Source organism: Crassostrea angulata, chromosome 1 (genome assembly GCF_025612915.1).
Source record: "Crassostrea angulata isolate pt1a10 chromosome 1, ASM2561291v2, whole genome shotgun sequence".
In the NCBI taxonomy this organism is placed as follows: domain Eukaryota; kingdom Metazoa; phylum Mollusca; class Bivalvia; order Ostreida; family Ostreidae; genus Magallana; species Magallana angulata.
In genome coordinates this window covers 54,704,565-54,723,967 of record NC_069111.1, presented here as the reverse complement: position 1 = coordinate 54,723,967, position 19,403 = coordinate 54,704,565, and the positions used below count along the sequence as shown (strand labels likewise).

Sequence of the window (19,403 nt, the reverse complement as noted above, 5' to 3'; positions counted from 1 at the left end):
TGGTATTTGTCAGGGAATGTTGGAATTAATTTTCGTTGGCGATGTGATGGCTCCTTGAGCAGGGGTATTTGTTAGGCGGGGGACGAGCTACTCACGCGGAGCATGGGAAAACATGCGCGTCCAATGACAGAGACGGGGACTTAGCAATGGTTTAATGAATGAGCATTAATTACGCCGGGTGAGCATGGCGATACATATCATTTAATTCGCATTGATTTGATTTGACCCTTTAACCTTAATCAACAGATTGTCGTCTGGGTGGAGATTGGTCACCGAACGACAAAAAGACGGTTTTCAAGATAAAGTCAGTCTCAGCTAATGTTTCTCACAGGCCGGCCCCTTCTATTGTCTTGATTATGCGAATATATATTTTCTATAGGCTGAATTAATCAAGTACTATCGGTGGTAGATATGTACTGTTGCACAAATCGCCACCTTACTCCCTGTATTCGCTCCCTTCTGTGAAGTTTTTGCGTTTGTATGAACCCTTTCCTTTACAGCATTACAGACAGATTATGCAGCGTGATAAAAGCTGTTCTATTGCCCACAGAGATTGGCATAGTAGGCATCCGGCCCAAATTTTGCAGTGGAATTCCGGTGTTCACCTTGTTAATAACAAAGAAATTTAATTTAAGCACGGAACTTTCTTTGGACCCGAGTCATAACATGGATTACCGGGATTAAGAGATTTGAGATATAGGTTCTTTATTAAGTAAAACAAATTCTGAATTAGTTGTTCCTGTGTGTGTGCATGGCGGTCTATGAGTCGTGGAGCTGACATATCTTGGACTGTTGATGATGAGCGGGAATAAAGACATCCGTGAGAGGAAGGCGGAAGTCCTGAACAACTCCTACCGGAAGGATGGACTGATCAAGTACGCTGCCGGGGACTACAAGGGGGCCATCAAGCTGTTCAGTACGGTAAGACCAAGCCTCGTGTAGGAGCATTGCATTGGGTAACCTTTTGACTACAAGGGGCCATCAAACTGTTCAGTACGATAAGACCAAGCCTCGTGTAGGGGCTCTGCATTGGGTTACCTTTTGACTACAATGGGTCCATCAAGTTGTAAGACCCGGCCTCGTGCAGGGCCGTTACATTGGGTTACCCTTTGACTCCAATAGGGCCATCAAGCTGTTTAGATCCATATAACGGTAAACCCAGCCAAGTGTAGGGCCGTTACATTGGGTTACCCTTTGACTCCAATATGGCCATCAAGCTGTTTAGTACCATATAACGGTAAACCCAGCCAAGTGTAGGGCCGTTACATTGGGTTACCCTTTGACTCCAATAGGGCCATCAAGCTGTTTAGTACATATAACGGTAAACCCAGCCTCGTGTAGGGCCGTTACATTGGGTAACCTTTTTGACTACAAGGGGACCATTAAGCAGTTCAGTACGGAAAGACCAAGCCTCGTGTAGGGCCGTTACTTTGGATTACCCTTTGAATACAAGGGGGTCTTCAAGCTGTTTTATAGTACCGTAATGGTAAACCCAGCCAAGTGAAGGGCCGTTACATTGGGTCACCTTTTGACTATAAAGGGGGCCATCAAGCTTTTCAGCAGAATACGTCGCGGCCTTGTGTAGGACCGTTACATTGGGTTACTCTTTGAATACAACGGCTGGGTCATCAAACTGTTCAGCAGTTACCCTGTCCCGTGAAGGGCCTTTACAGAAGGTTACCTCTTTGAAGCACCTCTGTTGTTTCATCAGATAGCCATGTCTCATGTAACTGTTTACCCAATTAATGTCCCAACAGAACCGATCGGTTGACATAAGTTTAGATGAATTATTCTCAAGATTTTTCACAATACTGCGTTTATCCCCAAAATTTTATATTTCAAAAGTAGGAGTTACAACATTTGTTTCTCAAAGGTCCAGCACCAAGTTATCTCAATGAAGGATATGTTATGTCCCCCACCACTACCACAAACCTCCACCCATAGTCTCGCTTAACCGGTGCATACTTAATGGTATGGGGTTCTAGAGGGGTATGGGGTTCTAGAGATTCATAACAAGATTCACGTGGTTATTTTTTTTTTAAGTTCTAGTATCTTCCAGAAGGTCCTTTTGCCATTTTCGTAATTCGGTTTCTGAAAATATGTATCGACTTTTACTGTCAATTTATAAATCGTAAAAATACTTTATCAGTTTCGTCTAAAATTAATTTTAATGATAAAATCAGCAAAATTGGTGATTTGGCACTCCGCTACACCTATCTCTTCCAAATACCCTACAAAATAAGAAAATTGAAACACGTACAGAATTAGATCTTTGATCTGTGTTTGATGACGCAGTAAAAACGGGATAGTGATCTTTGGATGTTAAAATCAATTAAATCGATGAAAATCTTTTATATTGATCTCTTTTAAAGGCATCATCTTTTGATGACGTCTGGAATATGAGACAAAAATATTTTTGACATAAAAGAAGGATCGATTTTGAAAAAAATATTAAAAAATGGTTTTACATGTATACTGTGACATGCATTGATCAATACACTTTTAAATTGCATGCTTATATTTTTAATTTGCTCAAAAGCTAATACCTTAATCAATTATATGCGCTCTTGGATTAAATAAATATATTAAAGATTAAAGAGTAAATACGTGAAGCAGGAAACTTGGAGAGAGAGAGAGAGAGAGAGAGAGAGAGAGAGAGAGAGAGAGAGAGAGAGAGAGAGAGGTGTTAAAATTCCGGGGGGGGGGGGGGGTAGTGTTTGTCGCATGTTGAACACTTTAATCTCTGTAGGTATTTTGTGTTCAGTATCCGTCAATCGCTGAGGATCTATTGACAGTGGCGGGTATAAACCCGCTCTCCTGAATGACAACCGTCCAGTCTGAATCAGCTGGCGGCTTTGTCCTCGCATTATCTCGACAGTTCGCTGTATACAGGATGTTTCTTTGACTTGCCGAGGGTCCAATCACCGGCCGATATTGGTCGATAGTGTATAGGAGGGGTGTATGGAACTGTTATCACATTGTAACAGATTTACAAAGTTTAAAGCACTGCGCCTCTTTAAGTGCGCGAAGTATTCAAAAAAGCGCGAGGACTTGGCCCCGTGTTTATAAAAATTCCATTGATGTTATTCCCGCAAAGAGAATTCGTGTGTTTATTATTCATTGTATATTAAAAAATATCAAACTGGTATCCAACTCGTGCAGACCACAAGCCGAACCTATATAATCCCTCCACAACCCAAGCAAAGTCTTGATATCAGTTGGACGATGTAAGCTGTCTGACTTCTATATGGACTAGGAAATCTGAAATATTCACAGTTTTCATCAGAATGTGAAAGTGATTATTGTATTGAACATTTTATTTTCTTGTTAATTCTTGTGGGCTTTTAAAAAATCTGCTCTCGGTAAGTTTCTAAAATTATTGATAATTTATAAAGATTTTTAGTTTTGTCAGTTTGATATCCAGTTGGATAACAATTGGATCTGATGTTGAGTGTTTCAATAATGAATTTAAATCAGATACTTTATGTTCATATTCAACTTGGCTCATTCTCTAAAGTGAATGTTTTGAAAACTTAAACAAGTTATTTATGGCTCATCCGTTAGTTTGAATGAATTGATTACTTTAAACTGTATTCACTCTTGCATTGCGTTATCATTTTCTAATGATTTGATTATCTTTCGATAAACAAAAATATGATATTTTTTATTTATATATTATCTATTACTATTTTTCTTATTTCCAAAAGTAATTCTAGTAATATATTCACAGCAATATACCTGTCTTGTCTAATTTCAACTAAAAATCGTCCTTACTTCACGTGGGAATTTGTAACTGTTCAGTTACCTGTCTAAGTTTTAACTTTTGAATGGATATAAAATTCATAACTCTCTGCTTACTTTAATCCGCTCGACCTATGAATTTAGCTGTTTAATATTTTCATAAAGCAAAATATAAGTAGCCAATTGTGAAAATTATTGCGTGTTACCTGTTACTGTGTGTACATGCATCTTTATAGCCCAGTGGTAACTTGTACCTGCTTTTTAATCATAAAGCTATAACGTTAATTAATTTTAGCTATAGTTTTCTTTTTTGTCTGTTGACTAATTTTAGCTGTTGATTAACTAGACTGAAGTAACTTTTGTCTTTTGACTAATCATTATCTGTAGCTGTTTAATCACTTGTTAGTTATATGTCTGTTGATTAACTAGACTGTATTTAATTGTCTTTTGACTATTCATTGTCTGTATCCGTGTGATTAATAGTTATTTATATGTCTGTTTATTAACTATAGCCTGTAGCTGTCTTTTGACTATTCATTATCTGTAGCTGACGTTTGACTAATCACTATCTGTAGCTGTCTTTTGATTATTCATTATCTGTAGCCGTGTTATTTCTAGCTAGTTATATGTCTGTTGCGGTCTTTTGACTATTCCTTATCGGTAGCTGTCGTTTGACTAATTATGATTTGTCTTTTGACTTATCATTATCTGTATCTGTCGTTTGACTAAACATTAACTGTAGCTGTCGTTTCACTAATCATTATCTGTAGCTGTTGTTTGACTAATCGTTAACTGTAGCTGCCCTATGACTTATCATTATCTGGAGCTGTCGTTTGTCTAATCATCATCTGTAGCCGTCGTTTGACTAATCATTATCTGTAGCTGTTGTTTGACTAATCATTATCTGTAGCTGTCTTTTGTCTAATCATCATCTGTAGCTGTCTTTTGTCTAATCATTATCTGTAGCTGTCGTTTGACTAATCATGATCTGGAGCTGTCGTTTGTCTAATCATCATCTGTAGCCGTCGTTTGACTAATCATTATCTGTAGCTGTTGTTTGACTAATCATCATCTGTAGCTGTCTTTTGTCTAATCATCATCTGTAGCTGTCTTTTGTCTAATCATTATCTGTAGCTGTCGTTTGACTAATCATTATCTGTAGCTGTCGTTTGACTAATCATTATCTGTAGCTGCTGTTTGACTAATATAAGTCATTATCTACAGCTGTCCTTGGATTTCTCTGGTTTCAGGCTCTCAGACTCTGTCCGTCTGACGTCCGGTCCCTCGTCTTCCGCTCCAAGTGTCACAAGAAGTTACGTAACGTCAGGAAGGCAATTGACGACGTAGATACAGCGCTACACATACACAACCTGAACAAAGAGGTTAGTCACATTAGTCAAATTAGTCACAGTAAACTATCCGCGCTACAAATCTACAACCTAAATGAAAATGAATTAAAATCGTCAAACAATCTAGAGCCATTCTGAGTGCATGGTTAAACTAACTGTTTCACATAAACCCGTTGAGCACGTTCTAGTTAAGTGTAAGAGATTGCATTTTGATTAAGAAACTAGGAATTCGTAGTGCTTTAGCATACAAAATGACGCCCTCGGTCCAACATAGCATGGCCGCGCGTTCATGAGGTCTTAGCGGCTACCAACCGCGGTCTAAAATTTCAGAGTTGCCCATCTTAATATTGGATTTTTTTAGCTGACTGTCTACAATTTGCGAATCCACATTTTGATTTTTTCTTAGAGTCCCTATCCACAGACAAATTTCATAAAGAAAGGTCGCATAGAGCCAGAAAAATTTTACTCCAAATTTATGCAATATGCCACGGTTTATTTGTGTTTCGGATTATGATAAAGTATCAATATGATATACTTCTAATCCAATCAATGAAATAACGGTTATTGGGAATCCAATCTCTCTCTCTCTGTCTCTGTCTCTGTCTGTCTCTCTCTCTCTCTCTCTCTCTCTCTCTCTCTCTGTGAAGAAGAAGATAATCACTTTGGGGAGCACTGATTTATCGGTTTATTGCCGTTTATTTTCAGATCAAGCATTTAATCGATTGTAAAGCGTTGAAAAAAAAACTAATGCATGATAAATATTAAATATTTGTTCTTTAAATGTATTTTTGAAAAGTAAACAAAGAAGAGATGATTTGACGGTCAGATTACAATCATGCGCCGTCTGACAAAACACGATTCTCCCATTAATATCCCGAGTCTCCCGTTTGATAGCTTTTATTTTTTCGGCGTTTGCCCTTCTCTGTACTTTTGAATTTTGAATATTTTTCTGATCGTTTTCACGGGCGATTAGAAATGCGATTATAGGTTTCGTATCGATCATAATTGATATCTCAGGTGAATTTCATTGTCAGAGAAATCCATTAAAACAGATTACATTTGTCCGTCTCCCCCGTGGCCGTTGACACATTTCAAATGGCAGAAAAATCCTATCAGTTTAATCCACTTCTTAGCACTTACTGAAAGAAAGTATTCATTTGTTTTTTATTCAGTACGCACTATTTTTAGTGTGGGCAGACATCGGTTGTGTATTGAGAGAACTGTTCTCCGCCCCCATCTCCCGCCCCACAGTGTGTTCCTTTGTTGTTTTGGTGGGTACACATGTACTCGCCCCTAATTAACAGATTGATTGCGAGAACCCCCCATCCTTTTTTTTTTCAAAGAAAAGTAACTGATACTAATATTTGATTATGAGGAAAATGTGATATATACTGTGCAAGCGAATTATCAACCGTCCATTTGGGCGAACGCCACACTACATGTAGGTAAGAAGTACATTTATATAGAGTAAATAAAATTAGATACGTACATGTAGCACATATATATTTATTTGTTTATAATTTTTAATACGAACCACAACAAACAAAGTTTAGAATTAGAATCAGTGTCCATTCATTATTTATTGAAACTGGTAGATATTCTAAACTTCCTGTACCAAGAGAAAAACGTCTGTGTACTTGTTATTTTGGCAAATTGTTTGCTGAAGATGAGAAACACTTTGTATTGTATTGTTCAAGATATGACCAATGTAGATTGTATTATAATGATCTTTTAATGTGAACACATACAAAAACGTCAATCCCATTAGAGAACTTGTTAATCCTAAAAACATTACAGCTGCTAGGAGGATATGTTGTTTTCTAAAAAAAACTGTGTCAACGCTAGAAAGGAAAGTCAACAATATGAACACTTAATATACAAGTTTATGAATGCCAGTAATTTACAAGCTTAGTTTTGTTCACCCATTGTTTTGTCCATTGTAGATGTATAAGCTAATGTTTAACTTTGCTTGCTTATGTTTGAAGTTTTGTTTTGTATGTAACTCGTACTCATGACTGTATGCCGACATGGTAATTGTCAATAAATAAATAGAAAAAAGTCTGAAATATTTTACATACGTAAATATGTATAAACCGAGATAAAAATTTCATAAAAATTCTCCCATTCATTCTAAATATATTGGAAGTTCTGTGGCAGTTTGACACTATTTTAATCTGCTTCTCAAACTCAAATTGTTTGTTAACAATAAATATCAATAGATTTTAATCGATGTATTATAAAAGAAGTGTTTGTTTTTTTTGCTTGAATAAACCAGTCTCACATTTTAGAAAATTGATTTATTTTATGAGAAAAAAAATCTCTAGAAACAAGAGAACAAGTTTAGAAGGTTCGGCCAGCAATGTTTTCCAATATTTTGGACAGGATTTAAGATCTTCATCTATGTAGTTGTATACATTAACGCCCGAAACCTACCTTTGATGAGATCAAATTAAAATACTGACAATTTGAAACCTATGGATTATTTGCATTTGGAAAGGTAAGTTAGTAAACAAAGGTAGTTTAATCAAATATTTATTACTGTAAAGGCTTGAGGTGAGCTCATCTACCTCTTTTGTTTATCACTAATTCAAACTATGGAACGTGGATAAAAGTAAAAACAAAATTGCATTGGTTAAAATTTTACTAATATATGATATAATTTAATTTCCTTTTAATTCCTCTTGCATTTTACCTAATATTTATTTAAGAACTTCTACACAAACGAAACAATAAAGTGAGAAATCCACGACCAACACAGTCATTCTCAAGATATTTCATGTTTTCATAAATTTATTATCAATTGAGATGTATTAAGTTATTCGTTGCATTATCATTCAATTGAAAACAAATGTTTTCACGCGATAGGAAAGTTGTTTATATAAACAAAAAAGGTTACATACCAGTGATTAAATACATTAAGCATATTGGAAAAAATTAAGAAAAAGAGAAAAAAAAATACGTGTCTGTCCCAGATTTATTTAATTGTCAAGATACTTGAAAGGGTATGTCAATACCTCAAGTGCCTGCGCTCTATAACAAGATCTTTCAGTACGGATTTTAATAGAACGCATCGTAAATCTAAAAATCAATGTCTTTCAACAAGAACAGAGATTACAATAGTGGCATGTATATGTAAAAAGCATGATCAATTTATTCTAGCTAATGAAGTTTTTAATCTAACGAATGCTGTAAGCATAAAGACTAAGCCCCGAGGTCGTTTAAAGAATTGTAACATGAAAATATAGAAAATTGTCAATGTTAGTTTTAAAGTCTTCTGAATGCCCTGCGTTACGTGAAATGGGCTTTGTTCGGGGTTTGTCAAAAACACTAGTAAGTCTATTCAGCTCTGGAAATATTATTCTTGAAATGTTTGATCTATATACGTTATATTGCAAGAGTCTAGTGCTAGAGAAGTAGACCTTGGTGGATGTCATTAAGGCCGTGTAATTAGAGGAATTAATTGAGCAAGCAGTAAGAGCTAGCACCCGTTTCATACCTACAATAAAGATATCGATACAAAAGTATCCGTAAAATCGAAAGTGAATAAGGAGCCTCTAAAGGACCAAATGAGCGTCTCATTTTTCGTGAAAGGTATCTATATCCTCCACATGAGTACCGTTTTCTTGTAAGATATATATACTTGATGTATTACATTGTGTAACTGTTGTCGGTCAGCATTCATTACCTATACATGTAATACATGCGTGCAGGTAGTTTCTTAATTGTGGTAGCTATCGTTTTGACCTACTACAAGATTGTATCATGATGTTTAGCTGTAATTTGGTACATTTAGCGATGAAATGCTTATTTTAGTACGAGAAACTATATTTGGTCTCTTGTTGTATAGCCAAAGTTTTAAAACCTTTTGCTATAAAGTACAATTAGTCTCATGTTGTATAGCTCACATTTGGTAAAAGAAATGAATTACTAAAATTCTGCTAGCAGTTTCTTACTAACTTTGATACAAAATGGTGGAAAGCTAACAAATGCTTACATTAGCAGTCTCATGTTGTATAGTTAGAACCTTGGACTTTCGCTAGGACGTAACTATCTATTTCTGGCATCAAGACAAGTTCCTTTATCCACATTAACATCGACAGGTGTCCCATACCACCTTAACATTAATATCGACAGGTGTCCCATACCACCTTAACATTAATATACGGTATTGTTCTCTCTAACATTGTAAATAGATTAGTAAATAAAGTAAATCTATCTTATGCTATATAGCGTTGGTACACAGTATAATAGGTCTCATTGTCAATAACTTACATTGATACAGATAGATAGTTATACAATGTAGCTATAATTTGTTACATATTACTGGTCACTCTTTGTAAAATTGTATGTAATTCAGACATAGAAACTAAGCATACAAATAGTGCCGCATCATGCAGATAACAGCTGCAACACCGATTTTGCTTTCTTACATTACCGTTACATTTATGACATCGAAAAAATAATCATTAGGTAAAATAACGGATTTTGACTATACTACGTACATAGCTTCATGTACATCGTTATATACATGTATACATAACTTTGTACAGTACCAATCTACATGCTCATTTGCTGCGTGTTTTTTTTTTATTAGAAGCCTTTTGATATTTTAAACAAACTAGTCATTTGTTGTATAAAAAAATCAGCGACCATGTGGCCCATTATGTTTAAGATACTGAACCGATATAATGTAAAGTTATATCTATAGTTCATATCTGGTAAATTAATCTATTAGATAATGCCTTTGATATACGTGTATACTTGTAGGCCTTGCTCCAGAAAGCTAGCCTGTTGTACCAGTCCTCTGACTATGAATTAGCCCTAGTCTTCTACAACCGGGGCCATAAACACTATCCCAAGAACAAGGACTTTCTGATCGGGATAGAAAAGGCCGAAATGGGGATCAACAAAGGCCGGAAGAGTCGGGGTAGGTATGATTAATGCCCCTGCCCCGGTGAAGATTCCCACTCCCTTCTTATTCTATTAATTCTTGACGAATTGGTTTGCAGGAAGACGAATGAAACTAACGGAGGCAGGGGATCTTACTTTTCTGGTCCATAAAGTGGTAAGTTACTGATTTCTGGTGTCTTCCTCAGATAGATTTTCCATCTTTTAATCATTATCTTATTCTACAAGAGTATACATATAGCATTTAACAGCTTTCAGACAACATTAGTCACTCAATAATCAAGCAAATATACGGATCCTCAAATACTACACCCTCTTGTATAAGCCCACTCCCTAAGTCCTAACCCTCTCACACTGTAGCCACAGACAGAGCCCTTTGTGTGGAAGAAGCCGGTCGTCAGATCCCAGAGCCTTCAAGTTCCGAGCGCCACCTTTAACACTCGGCCGCTGTGTCAACTGATCCGTATCCACAAGACGCCGGCAGTGACCTTGACCGAGTCATTCCACCAGGTCAACGAGGACGACAGCGCCGTGCTGAATTACGACGAGAAGAGGCCCGAGAGTCGCGTCGTCAAGACGACCATGGGCAAGTTGTATAGGGACAAGAAATATCTACAGGACTTGGTTGTGGACGATAAATTCCCGGGTAAGTTTGCGTATATTTTGCCTTACTTATAACTCCCATTAGTCTGAGATTTAAAAGAAATTATTAACTATAGGTATCACAATTTCATATTCAAAATTAATGTATCTGTAATTTTCAGCTGTCATGGGTAGCGCCGGAAGCCCGGTTGGAGACATGGCGGAAGACGGTCTCAACTTCCTGTTAGATCGCGCTGCCTACTGGGATAGGCTAGGACCACTTCCACCTCCACCACCAGCGAGGAGATTCCGGAGTCGTTTCAGCGGCAGTACGATGTCTGTCAATTCCATGGATAGTTACAAAACCACGGACACCAAAAGCACGTGGAAGTCCACAGACTCCATCCAAACGTTTAAAACCGCCAAATCAACCAGACGTTCATCAAGCAGTAAAGCAGATAAAGCGAGCTCCAAGCCTGACCCCAGCCAAGTAGAATTCAAATTCCCTTCCATAAAACTATTTGACGAGTTTCATCAAAGGAAAATGACAGAAATATTGGAGGAACAGGAAACAGAAGCTGTTGAGAACAGTAAAACTTCAGAACCGGAGACGGATCAAAGTCAGGAAGATACAGCCAAAAAATCACTGATAGATTTCATGAATAAAGAAATGAATGCAATTGACGAAGGTAATAAGGATGCAGATCAATGTGAATGTCAATAATAAAACCATTCATTGTAAACAAAGTAAAAAACACTGTTTTGTTTATGTCAGATTTCAGTTCAAACAAATTCCGACGTGTCCAGGACCGATGCAAGGCGTGTCTTGAACTTTTGGGCCGATATTCTGATTCCGACGTCCCCGAGAAGTTCGAAATGATTTCAGATCTATACAGTTACCTTGGCAACGCCACAATGCAGCTGGGGAACTTGGACCTTGCCCTTGAATATCATCAGATGGATCTAACAATAGGGGACCAGCTGTTAGTCTCCTTTATTTAGTTACACATTTCTCGATTTCTGTATCATGCTTGTATTTTTAATTATGTGTTTACTTTATCAAAGGCTTTCTTTGTTTTTTCTTAGAGACAAAAGGAACATAAGGTACAGAGCTCTTGGAAACACCGGGCGTGTATTAATGATGAAAGGGAAATATAACAAGGCCCTCGATATGTGAGTACCGCCCTCAGACGGTGATTGTGTTGTTAACTCCATGTCTTTGTATATACCATTACTTTTTGGCGTTGTTTCGCTCTTCCATGCAGGTTTACCAGAAAAGCACCACTCTGTATCACACCCCGGGAGACGGCCTCTTTGTTCCACGAGATCGGAAATTGTTTCCTGATGCTGAACAACTTTCACAGCTCCAGAGAAGCCGGTCGCAAGTCGCTAAAAGCTGCAGAGGAGTCTGGGAACGTACAACAACAGCTTCAAGCATGCGTATTAGTGGGGTTGGCTGAAGGTAAGAAAGTTTAAGACCACAAAGTTTTTGCTCTACCTAATTTCTACATGTTTAAGATAATCGACATTTGATTTTTCTTTTTTTTTTGTACTAGTTAACATGAAAAAATACGAAAAGGCCCATGGTTCCTTCGAGAGAGCTTTGGATCATGCGAAATCACTTGGTATGCAAAACTTTCATATTTTTTAGATCATGATTTATTACATCATTTTGTAAATAACATTTCGTAATTTAAATAAGGATTTTCATTCCAAATTATTAAAAACAACATGGCGTGAGCAGGATTTGAATAAGCACTAACACGTTCATATTACAATATTTATATTCCTAATCCGGAGGGTTTTATTTTATATTAAAGCTATCCAGGAATGCTAGATAACTGTATGAAAAGTTTTGATAATAAAGATATGAAAAAATCAGATATTTCTATTTTATGTTTTATTTCCCGATCGAGATTACTTTATCATACATAGTATTAAATTAAAACCTTTCTTTGCAGGCGACGAGAGGGCAGAAATAGCGATGAAAAAGGCGCTGGTCGACGTCAACAGAAAAATCGCGCTAAAGCTCAGAAAACGCAACAACGCCCAACATGAACAGGTCTCGCATACGTACTCGGAATCTGACGTCACTACTGCCAGAACATCCGTCATGGTGGAATAACGTCACGTCCGGAAAATGGAATTGACTGCCATGAATTTCTTTCTTGAAGATTTGACGCCATACTTTGAAAACAGTTATGATCTATTTTTCATGGATTCGGTATAACACGATGCTTTAACGACACAGTTTTGGGGAATTTGTCAGCATTCCATACATTGAGAAAAGGAGTGGGAGATTCCTTCACGAGTGCCTGCACTTATAACTAGTATACCATGGATAACCTTGTCTATCAGGGTAGGAATTACCAGAGATGAACTGTTGATTGGACGGTCATTCCATATCACTATATCAGTATTATACACTTTATAATCTTGTTTAAGCCTGTTAATCGGTCTTTGAATCACTTTGTGCCAGTATGTCAACATTGATTGGGATATAATCAACCTTTTAGTATTACGTGTATATGAAACTTTGTTTTGGTGTATATATTCTATTCACCCAAAGGGAACATGACAAATGTGTATTGTTTTGTTATATTGTTTAATAAATAATAAAGATACAACATACAAACTATCGAAACTAGAAGCAATGGATTAAAAAGCAAAACCAAATTGGATCGCTTGGGACATGCAAAACACACCAGATCTAGTTTCACAATTTAAAGAAACATGTCTAGATAACGAAGAGGTAACTGGTTAACAATTTAGCAAAATGGATTCAAACATATTGAAATTGCTTGCAGAAATATCAACTTCTCAATCTCACAATACTTTATGCCTGGCTCGAATTAAACTGTCTTACTGCATTAAAAACAGACAACAATGTCGGGACAGACATAGATCCTGGGATTCAATACCACCAAACCCCGGGATTATTCTACATGAGACCACCGTCAATATTGACTTTTCCTACAATTGAGCATTAGCTATCCCCAATTACACAACTAAGCAATCAGCGGAATATCGTCGGCCTGATCAAGCCTTTAAACCATAATAAAGCTATCAATGTTACGCCAAATACAAACATCAAATATCATCAACTGTGAATAAAGAAGTCAGAACTCAACATCTTGAACTATAATCGTAAAACATAAATAAGTTTACAAGTCGGTATACCTTTACTGAGTGATTACCGAGCGAGTGAAACAGTCCATGGCTGGTGTACTCTGTGTGACTTTCAATACTAGTGACACAGAGCCTACATAGCAATGCTACTTTTCACCTTTTTTCTCTTTTTTTCCGAGTTGCCGGTTTTTCTTTGCGTTTTACCAAAGATCGGCAAGCATTCCTGGACTTGAGAGCGTGCTCTACAAACTTTGAGCGCGACCTACAGACCAGTCCACAGGCCGGACACATGGCGAACTCCTGGATCGGGATATGACGTAGGTGGAGGTTTACGATGTGGTTCTTGAGATGAACAGGTTCATCGAACGCATCAGAGCAGATATAACAGACAAGGCTATCTTCATCGCTTCTACCAGGGTAGTTGTGCTGGAGCAGGGCGCGGATCTCGGGATTCTCAGATGGAACCATTTTTTTGTTCTCTTTTCCATCCGCCTTGCTCTTCTTTTTGTTCTTCTCTTTCTCATCTGCCTTACTCTTCTCTTTGGAATTTATTCTGCCCCTTTTCTTTCCTGTTCTGCTTTTACTCTGGGAACTCTTACTAGCAGTATTGTCAACGACTCTATTCCCCGGTTCTCCCTCTGCAGGGAAAGACTCACGGTGCATCTCCAAATCGGGTGTAGGTGCATTTCCTCCGGGGGTCAATGATCGAAGTCTCTCATTTTCGTTGCCTGGGGTAGTTGGATTAATGTTGGACCAAGTTTGCGATCTCGGAGAAGGCATTTCAACAGAAAATACCTCAAGAGGATGTATTGTTATGCTGCCTGTTGTAAATAGATTTTGTGCACATATGGCTGTAAAGTTGTTCTCTGTTTGGAAAGTATAGGTCACGTTGCTACATACCGTGGGCACTAAAGAAGATGACGTCATAGTATATCTCACCAAATTGTTTGCTTGCGTATATCTGTGCATAACTTTATAATTCACGAGAATTTCCAACGAACTGCAATATAAAGTATTGTACTATTGTTTTATCTTTAGTTTGTTGATATTTACTGAATCTGACGACTTATAGTATAGAGAAAATCATCAAACTATTGCATGTTTCAGGCTCTCGTGAGATTTACAAAACAGCTAGCATAGTGTATAAACATAGCTTTAAATGAAAAAAGCACATTTCCTTCAAATTATGTTTTCGCAAAGTTAAATATGATTTAAATATTTGTCTTACCATCTTTCGGAAATTTTCCACAACACTGGAAGGAACGATGTAAACGTAAAAGCTGAAGAGTTCACGGTTCTAAATCTGTGATTTCCGGAAAGTCCACTTTTTTAATATTTCCTTATTTTTGGAACATACTTTAGCAAACAAAATTAAAACTAAAAGATTATTAAAGTTCTTTAAATGCGCATGTATGTAGCATTTGAAAATGTATCCATATTTTTTATTTAAGGAATGAATTCAACATTTATTTGTTTTATACGATATAAAATGGTTTGGCGCAGTTTACGCTTTATAAACCGCGAAGCGGTTTATAAAAAAGCGTAAACTGTTTCAAACCATTTTATATCGTATAAAACTAATAAATATTGAATTCATTGCTTATAATTTAATTTTTCTACTCTTCAATGTAGATAAAAACGTCATTCGACCTTTAAAATAACGTAAAATTGTACAAAATTTAAACGTAACGTCAGGCGTATTGATACGTATTTGACGTAAGTCTTACTATGACGTAGGCAACATCCTTTATACGATATAAAATAATTTTTTAGCCAATCAGAAAGCGCTTTAGAACCAGAATTAAATTATTCCGTATGAAAGATGGTGGGGGGGGGGGGTTAAGATAGCGCTAAATAAATACCCATCTGGTTTGGTCGTAAAAAACAGTCTCAGATTTAATTTTTCCCCATTTAATCTAATATGTTTTACGGTGTGACCGTTGGTGCGAGCGCAGAAGGAGTCACACATAGATCTGTCATCATTGTTAAATGCAACCCGTGGACTTAACCAAACCAAAAAACTTTGGCTTTGTCTCGAAAACTTTTACCACCGCAAGGAACCGGAAGATATCAAACTTTTATTCCAATGGTCCCTTACTAGGTTTATACACTTATTTATTTATTTTTTATCTCTTCTTTACCTTTTAATAATGATCATTAAAATCAATAAATTGTGTGTCTGTGTTATTTCTCATTTTGTTCCTTGTTGTTACCGGTGTTTTAATTTTCCTCTGTGACATCAATTTTGTTTTTTAATCTTTTTATTTTTGTACGCTATATAAGCGTTGTAGACATGTGCCCTCCCCCTCTTTTTAGTGTGTGATATCCAATATCATTGAAAGGTTTGACCACATATGCAACTATAACAAATACATGTAGATATTTTAACAGTTTAATTTTTTTCTTTTATTTATTCATTACAAAATGACGTGGCTACACGTAGATCTAATAATGATTAGACTTTTTTTTTTTTTTTTATAATTTTTTGTCACCTACCTAACGTATACAATGATTGGATCAATGTGACAATAAATTTAGCATGGAACTTGCATGTGTATTTACTGAGCAAAAAAAATCATCAAAACAAAACTAATCAGCCAAAGAGTCCACGTTAATAGTGAGCGCAGTATCAGTATTAACGGTGACTCCCTACTGTGTACTTCCTACACGTTACATTCAGTACAGATGCTTGATCCACCTCTAAATGTATCGCGGGAATATAAAACGCGAGATCACTAGGTGCGTTCAGGGTTCAACAGATTGTTACCATTGGCATGTTAGGTCATCAACGGATGCAAATGGTTGCAATCGGTAGCAATTGGTTACCAACGTGTACCATCGGTGTACTTTCGATTTTAAACGAGGTCACCAAATCTACAGGCAGCCTAGAGCTTAGGCAAGTTTGGTGCGTGACGTCATCAGAAGAGTTCAACATGGCGGGACTGGAGAAATCACTAGGCCTCGGCGAAGATCTTTTTCCGATTGCTCTTGATATCGACGGCAGAAAACAAACATTTTTAGTCAAACAGTCGGCAGCAGCATTCATTTCTGAGAGTATTTATTTATAAAGTATTTTTACTTTCCAACTTAGCTACGGTGTTTATGTTTGTAGGCCAATACACGTATATACATGGCTTGATTTAATCCGAGATTCCTCTGATTCTAACCCCTGAAAATGGGATTAGAATCGGAGGAATCTCTGATTAGGGTAGATCTGGACTATGTGTTATGAACGCTTTTAACTCCGTAAATGATCTGACTGTAGATATATCTGATGAGTTATTCACATACAACACGTGCACGTTTGTTGACAGACTACAGAACTATAACATAGGTCCACGATTTTCAATTTTACATATATAGTAATCTTATTTTTTAATTAAAAACAAATCTTATGTTATTAACTTGAAATATCAATTTGATGTAATTTGTAATAAATGTATATATACACACACCTCTTATTGTATGTTGATTAAAATTAGCAATATATGATTAAATAATTTAAGCTACTTAATTATTTCTGCCACATTTTACCGTCAATTCTACAAATATTTTTATGCTAATCTTCTGTCTTGAAACTAGATATGAAATTGTTTTGGTCTCTTTTCCTTGTAGATAATTATATATTAGGAAAGGCTGGTTATATTAAATTGTTTACAAAAACATCAATGCCAGGTGTGTTTTGAGTAAACTTTATAATACCATGAATTTTCATTTCTGATTTACAGATTATGAGGATTTCAAGAAAGCCATTCAAAACTATTTCTTCCATAAAAAGGAAAGTGCATCCCTCATGGAATATCTCAGCAATGTGGAAAGTTTGACGAAAAAGTACCTAGACAAAAGGTCTGCAGGTCCCAGTACCAGCAATGAGCCCACGCCTAACAGCAACACTAGCAAGGATGATGCACGTTCATCCACCAGCCCCAAGACCAGAATCAATGATGACGATGATACCCCATGCTTTGGGAATGACTGCAGTGAGGACAACGTGGACACAGAAAAGAAGGGAAGACTAGAATGGGGTATCTACATGTCCAGAAAACTTCTTTCCATCTACAAGGAGAATGCAGACACATTGCAGACAACCAGAAACAAAAGGAAAGTATGGGATGAGATAGCTGCAGCCCTCCCTCAAGAGACCTCCAGAAATATTAACATCACAGGGGAGCAAGCAAGAGAAAGGTTTTATACTTTGAAAAGAGGATACAGAAAATATGTTTTGGAATCAAATAAGTCAGGAAACAAGAGGCCACGACCTTTCCTCCTTGAAAAAGAAATGGAAGAAATTCTTGCGAAAGACCCGACATTTGCTCCAGTAGCAGCTAGAGGCTCTCTTACTAAAACTGGCACCGAGGATTCAGATGAGGAAGAGGATGACGAATCACAGGTTAACACAACTCCGCCCCCAGAAAAAAGGAGGAAGAAGAACAAAACAGAGGAATTGCGCAAAATCTTAGAAGAAAGGGACGACAAGTTTTTGAATACTCTCCGGGAAATGCAGGAATCGCAAAATGCTGTATTGAACAAAATAATTGAAAAGCTTTCTTAAGCTGTCAATTTGGTAAGATGCACATGATGCATGTATGAGTAATTTGCGCATGTTGCAATGCCCTTTATTAATTATTTTTCTGCAGCAAGGAAAGCTATTCTAATATATGTTATACACTGTAAAGTGTTGCATACAATCGATCATGTTCATGAAATTTGTTCATCTTTTATTTTTGTAACTTTATTTCCTGATAAATTTTGTTATACAAAATTGTGCATAAAAACTTTTAACAAAACATATGTTTTCTGTTTTTGAAACAACACATCATGTCTATTGTTGAGTGGCTAACTCTAAAATTCAATTTAATTGAACAAGATGCTGCATTATGTCATTTCGTAGTCGTACACCATTCATTTGATAGCCACTAGGTCTTGATTCTGCATTATCACAAGCATGGTTGTCGGTGTTATCATCAAACAGATCAAAATTTTCCTCATTCATTTTGATGCAAATATTGTGTAAAACACAAGCTGAAAGAATGGTTTTGACAATCAAGTTCATGTCACAAGCATCAAATCTAAGCAGACGTCTAAATCTGACCTTCAAAAGCCCAAAACTTCTCTCAATAACTTGTCTATAGTCTGTCCCAAGTTATTGCTTCCATCGCTTTTTGATGATTTTTAATAAAATTACACATACCTGTGAAAGAAATACAGTTGAAATCGTTAAAAGGGAATTTATCCAAGATATCTTCACTGAACAATTATCCCTTTCCACTCAGAAAAATTCACAGGAACGAAAACAGATTCCTTACGGAGATTTATAATGGGGAATGTTTACATCTTTTCTCCATTCGGAATACACTCGGAATACATCGCGCAATTTTTTAACGTTATCATCCGGGCTTATTAATGGCAGTTGCAATGCAAAATCTCCGTAGACTTTCAATTTCGGGATGTGTATTGAAAACTGAAGCGGTAGAGGGGGCGTTTCAAAACAGATAATCTGGACATTTTTTATATTGGTGGATGAACGTAGTTTGAGCACAAAGGTATTTACTATTATTGAAATATCATGCAAAAAGTGGTGGAAGCAAAAACTCGGGATAGAGTATAGTCTTGCTGTGACACACATTGAAGAGACGTTGGCCTCTTGTTAAGTTACCAAAGTCTCTAAATGGTGTCACAAGCCAGCCTAGGAGT

General features: G+C 36.7%; 3 protein-coding genes across 6 annotated transcripts; 2 read left to right on the top strand and 1 right to left on the bottom strand.

The window, feature by feature from the left end:
• Positions 1-460: 460 nt before the first annotated feature.
• Positions 461-13,207, top strand: LOC128178131 (outer dynein arm-docking complex subunit 4-like). 4 transcript variants are annotated; one of them, XM_052845157.1, is made up of 11 exons: positions 461-921; positions 4,992-5,123; positions 9,858-10,017; positions 10,100-10,155; positions 10,359-10,644; positions 10,763-11,269; positions 11,356-11,563; positions 11,667-11,753; positions 11,846-12,042; positions 12,137-12,205; positions 12,542-13,207. In XM_052845157.1, the coding sequence occupies exons 1-11, from the start codon at positions 796-798 to the stop codon at positions 12,703-12,705; spliced, it is 1,992 nt and encodes a 663-aa protein (XP_052701117.1). In that variant the 5' UTR covers positions 461-795; the 3' UTR covers positions 12,706-13,207. The 4 variants fall into 4 exon arrangements, with proteins under 4 accessions (XP_052701117.1, XP_052701142.1, XP_052701134.1 ...); XM_052845182.1 differs by lacking the exons at positions 461-921; positions 4,992-5,123 and adding an exon at positions 6,309-6,531; XM_052845174.1 differs by lacking the exons at positions 461-921; positions 4,992-5,123 and adding an exon at positions 6,309-6,535.
• On the bottom strand, positions 13,203-15,031 carry LOC128178235 (uncharacterized). The gene is made up of 2 exons (XM_052845313.1): positions 14,938-15,031; positions 13,203-14,709 (listed from the first exon to the last, which is right to left on the bottom strand). Exon 2 carries the CDS (start codon positions 14,676-14,678, stop codon positions 13,863-13,865), a length of 816 nt encoding a protein of 271 aa, XP_052701273.1. The 5' UTR covers positions 14,679-14,709; positions 14,938-15,031; the 3' UTR covers positions 13,203-13,862.
• Positions 15,032-17,493: 2,462 nt separating this feature from the next.
• Positions 17,494-18,695, top strand: LOC128155977 (uncharacterized). Its single transcript, XM_052817952.1, has one exon. It carries the CDS (start codon positions 17,503-17,505, stop codon positions 18,259-18,261), a length of 759 nt encoding a protein of 252 aa, XP_052673912.1. The 5' UTR covers positions 17,494-17,502; the 3' UTR covers positions 18,262-18,695.
• Positions 18,696-19,403: the final 708 nt, after the last annotated feature.

What these genes read in the sequence shown, in the direction of transcription:
- LOC128178235 (XM_052845313.1), bottom strand. Translation starts at nt 14,678, where the DNA reads ATGCACAGATATACGCAAGCAAACAATTTGGTGAGATATACTATGACG.
- LOC128155977 (XM_052817952.1), top strand. Translation starts at nt 17,503, where the DNA reads ATGGAATATCTCAGCAATGTGGAAAGTTTGACGAAAAAGTACCTAGAC.
- LOC128178131 (XM_052845157.1), top strand. Translation starts at nt 796, where the DNA reads ATGATGAGCGGGAATAAAGACATCCGTGAGAGGAAGGCGGAAGTCCTG. An exon ending in AATGAATGCAATTGACGAAG is followed by an intron (nt 11,270 to 11,355) that starts GTAATAAGGATG and finishes TGTTTATGTCAG; the next exon opens with ATTTCAGTTCAAACAAATTC. An exon ending in TATAACAAGGCCCTCGATAT is followed by an intron (nt 11,754 to 11,845) that starts GTGAGTACCGCC and finishes TCTTCCATGCAG; the next exon opens with GTTTACCAGAAAAGCACCAC.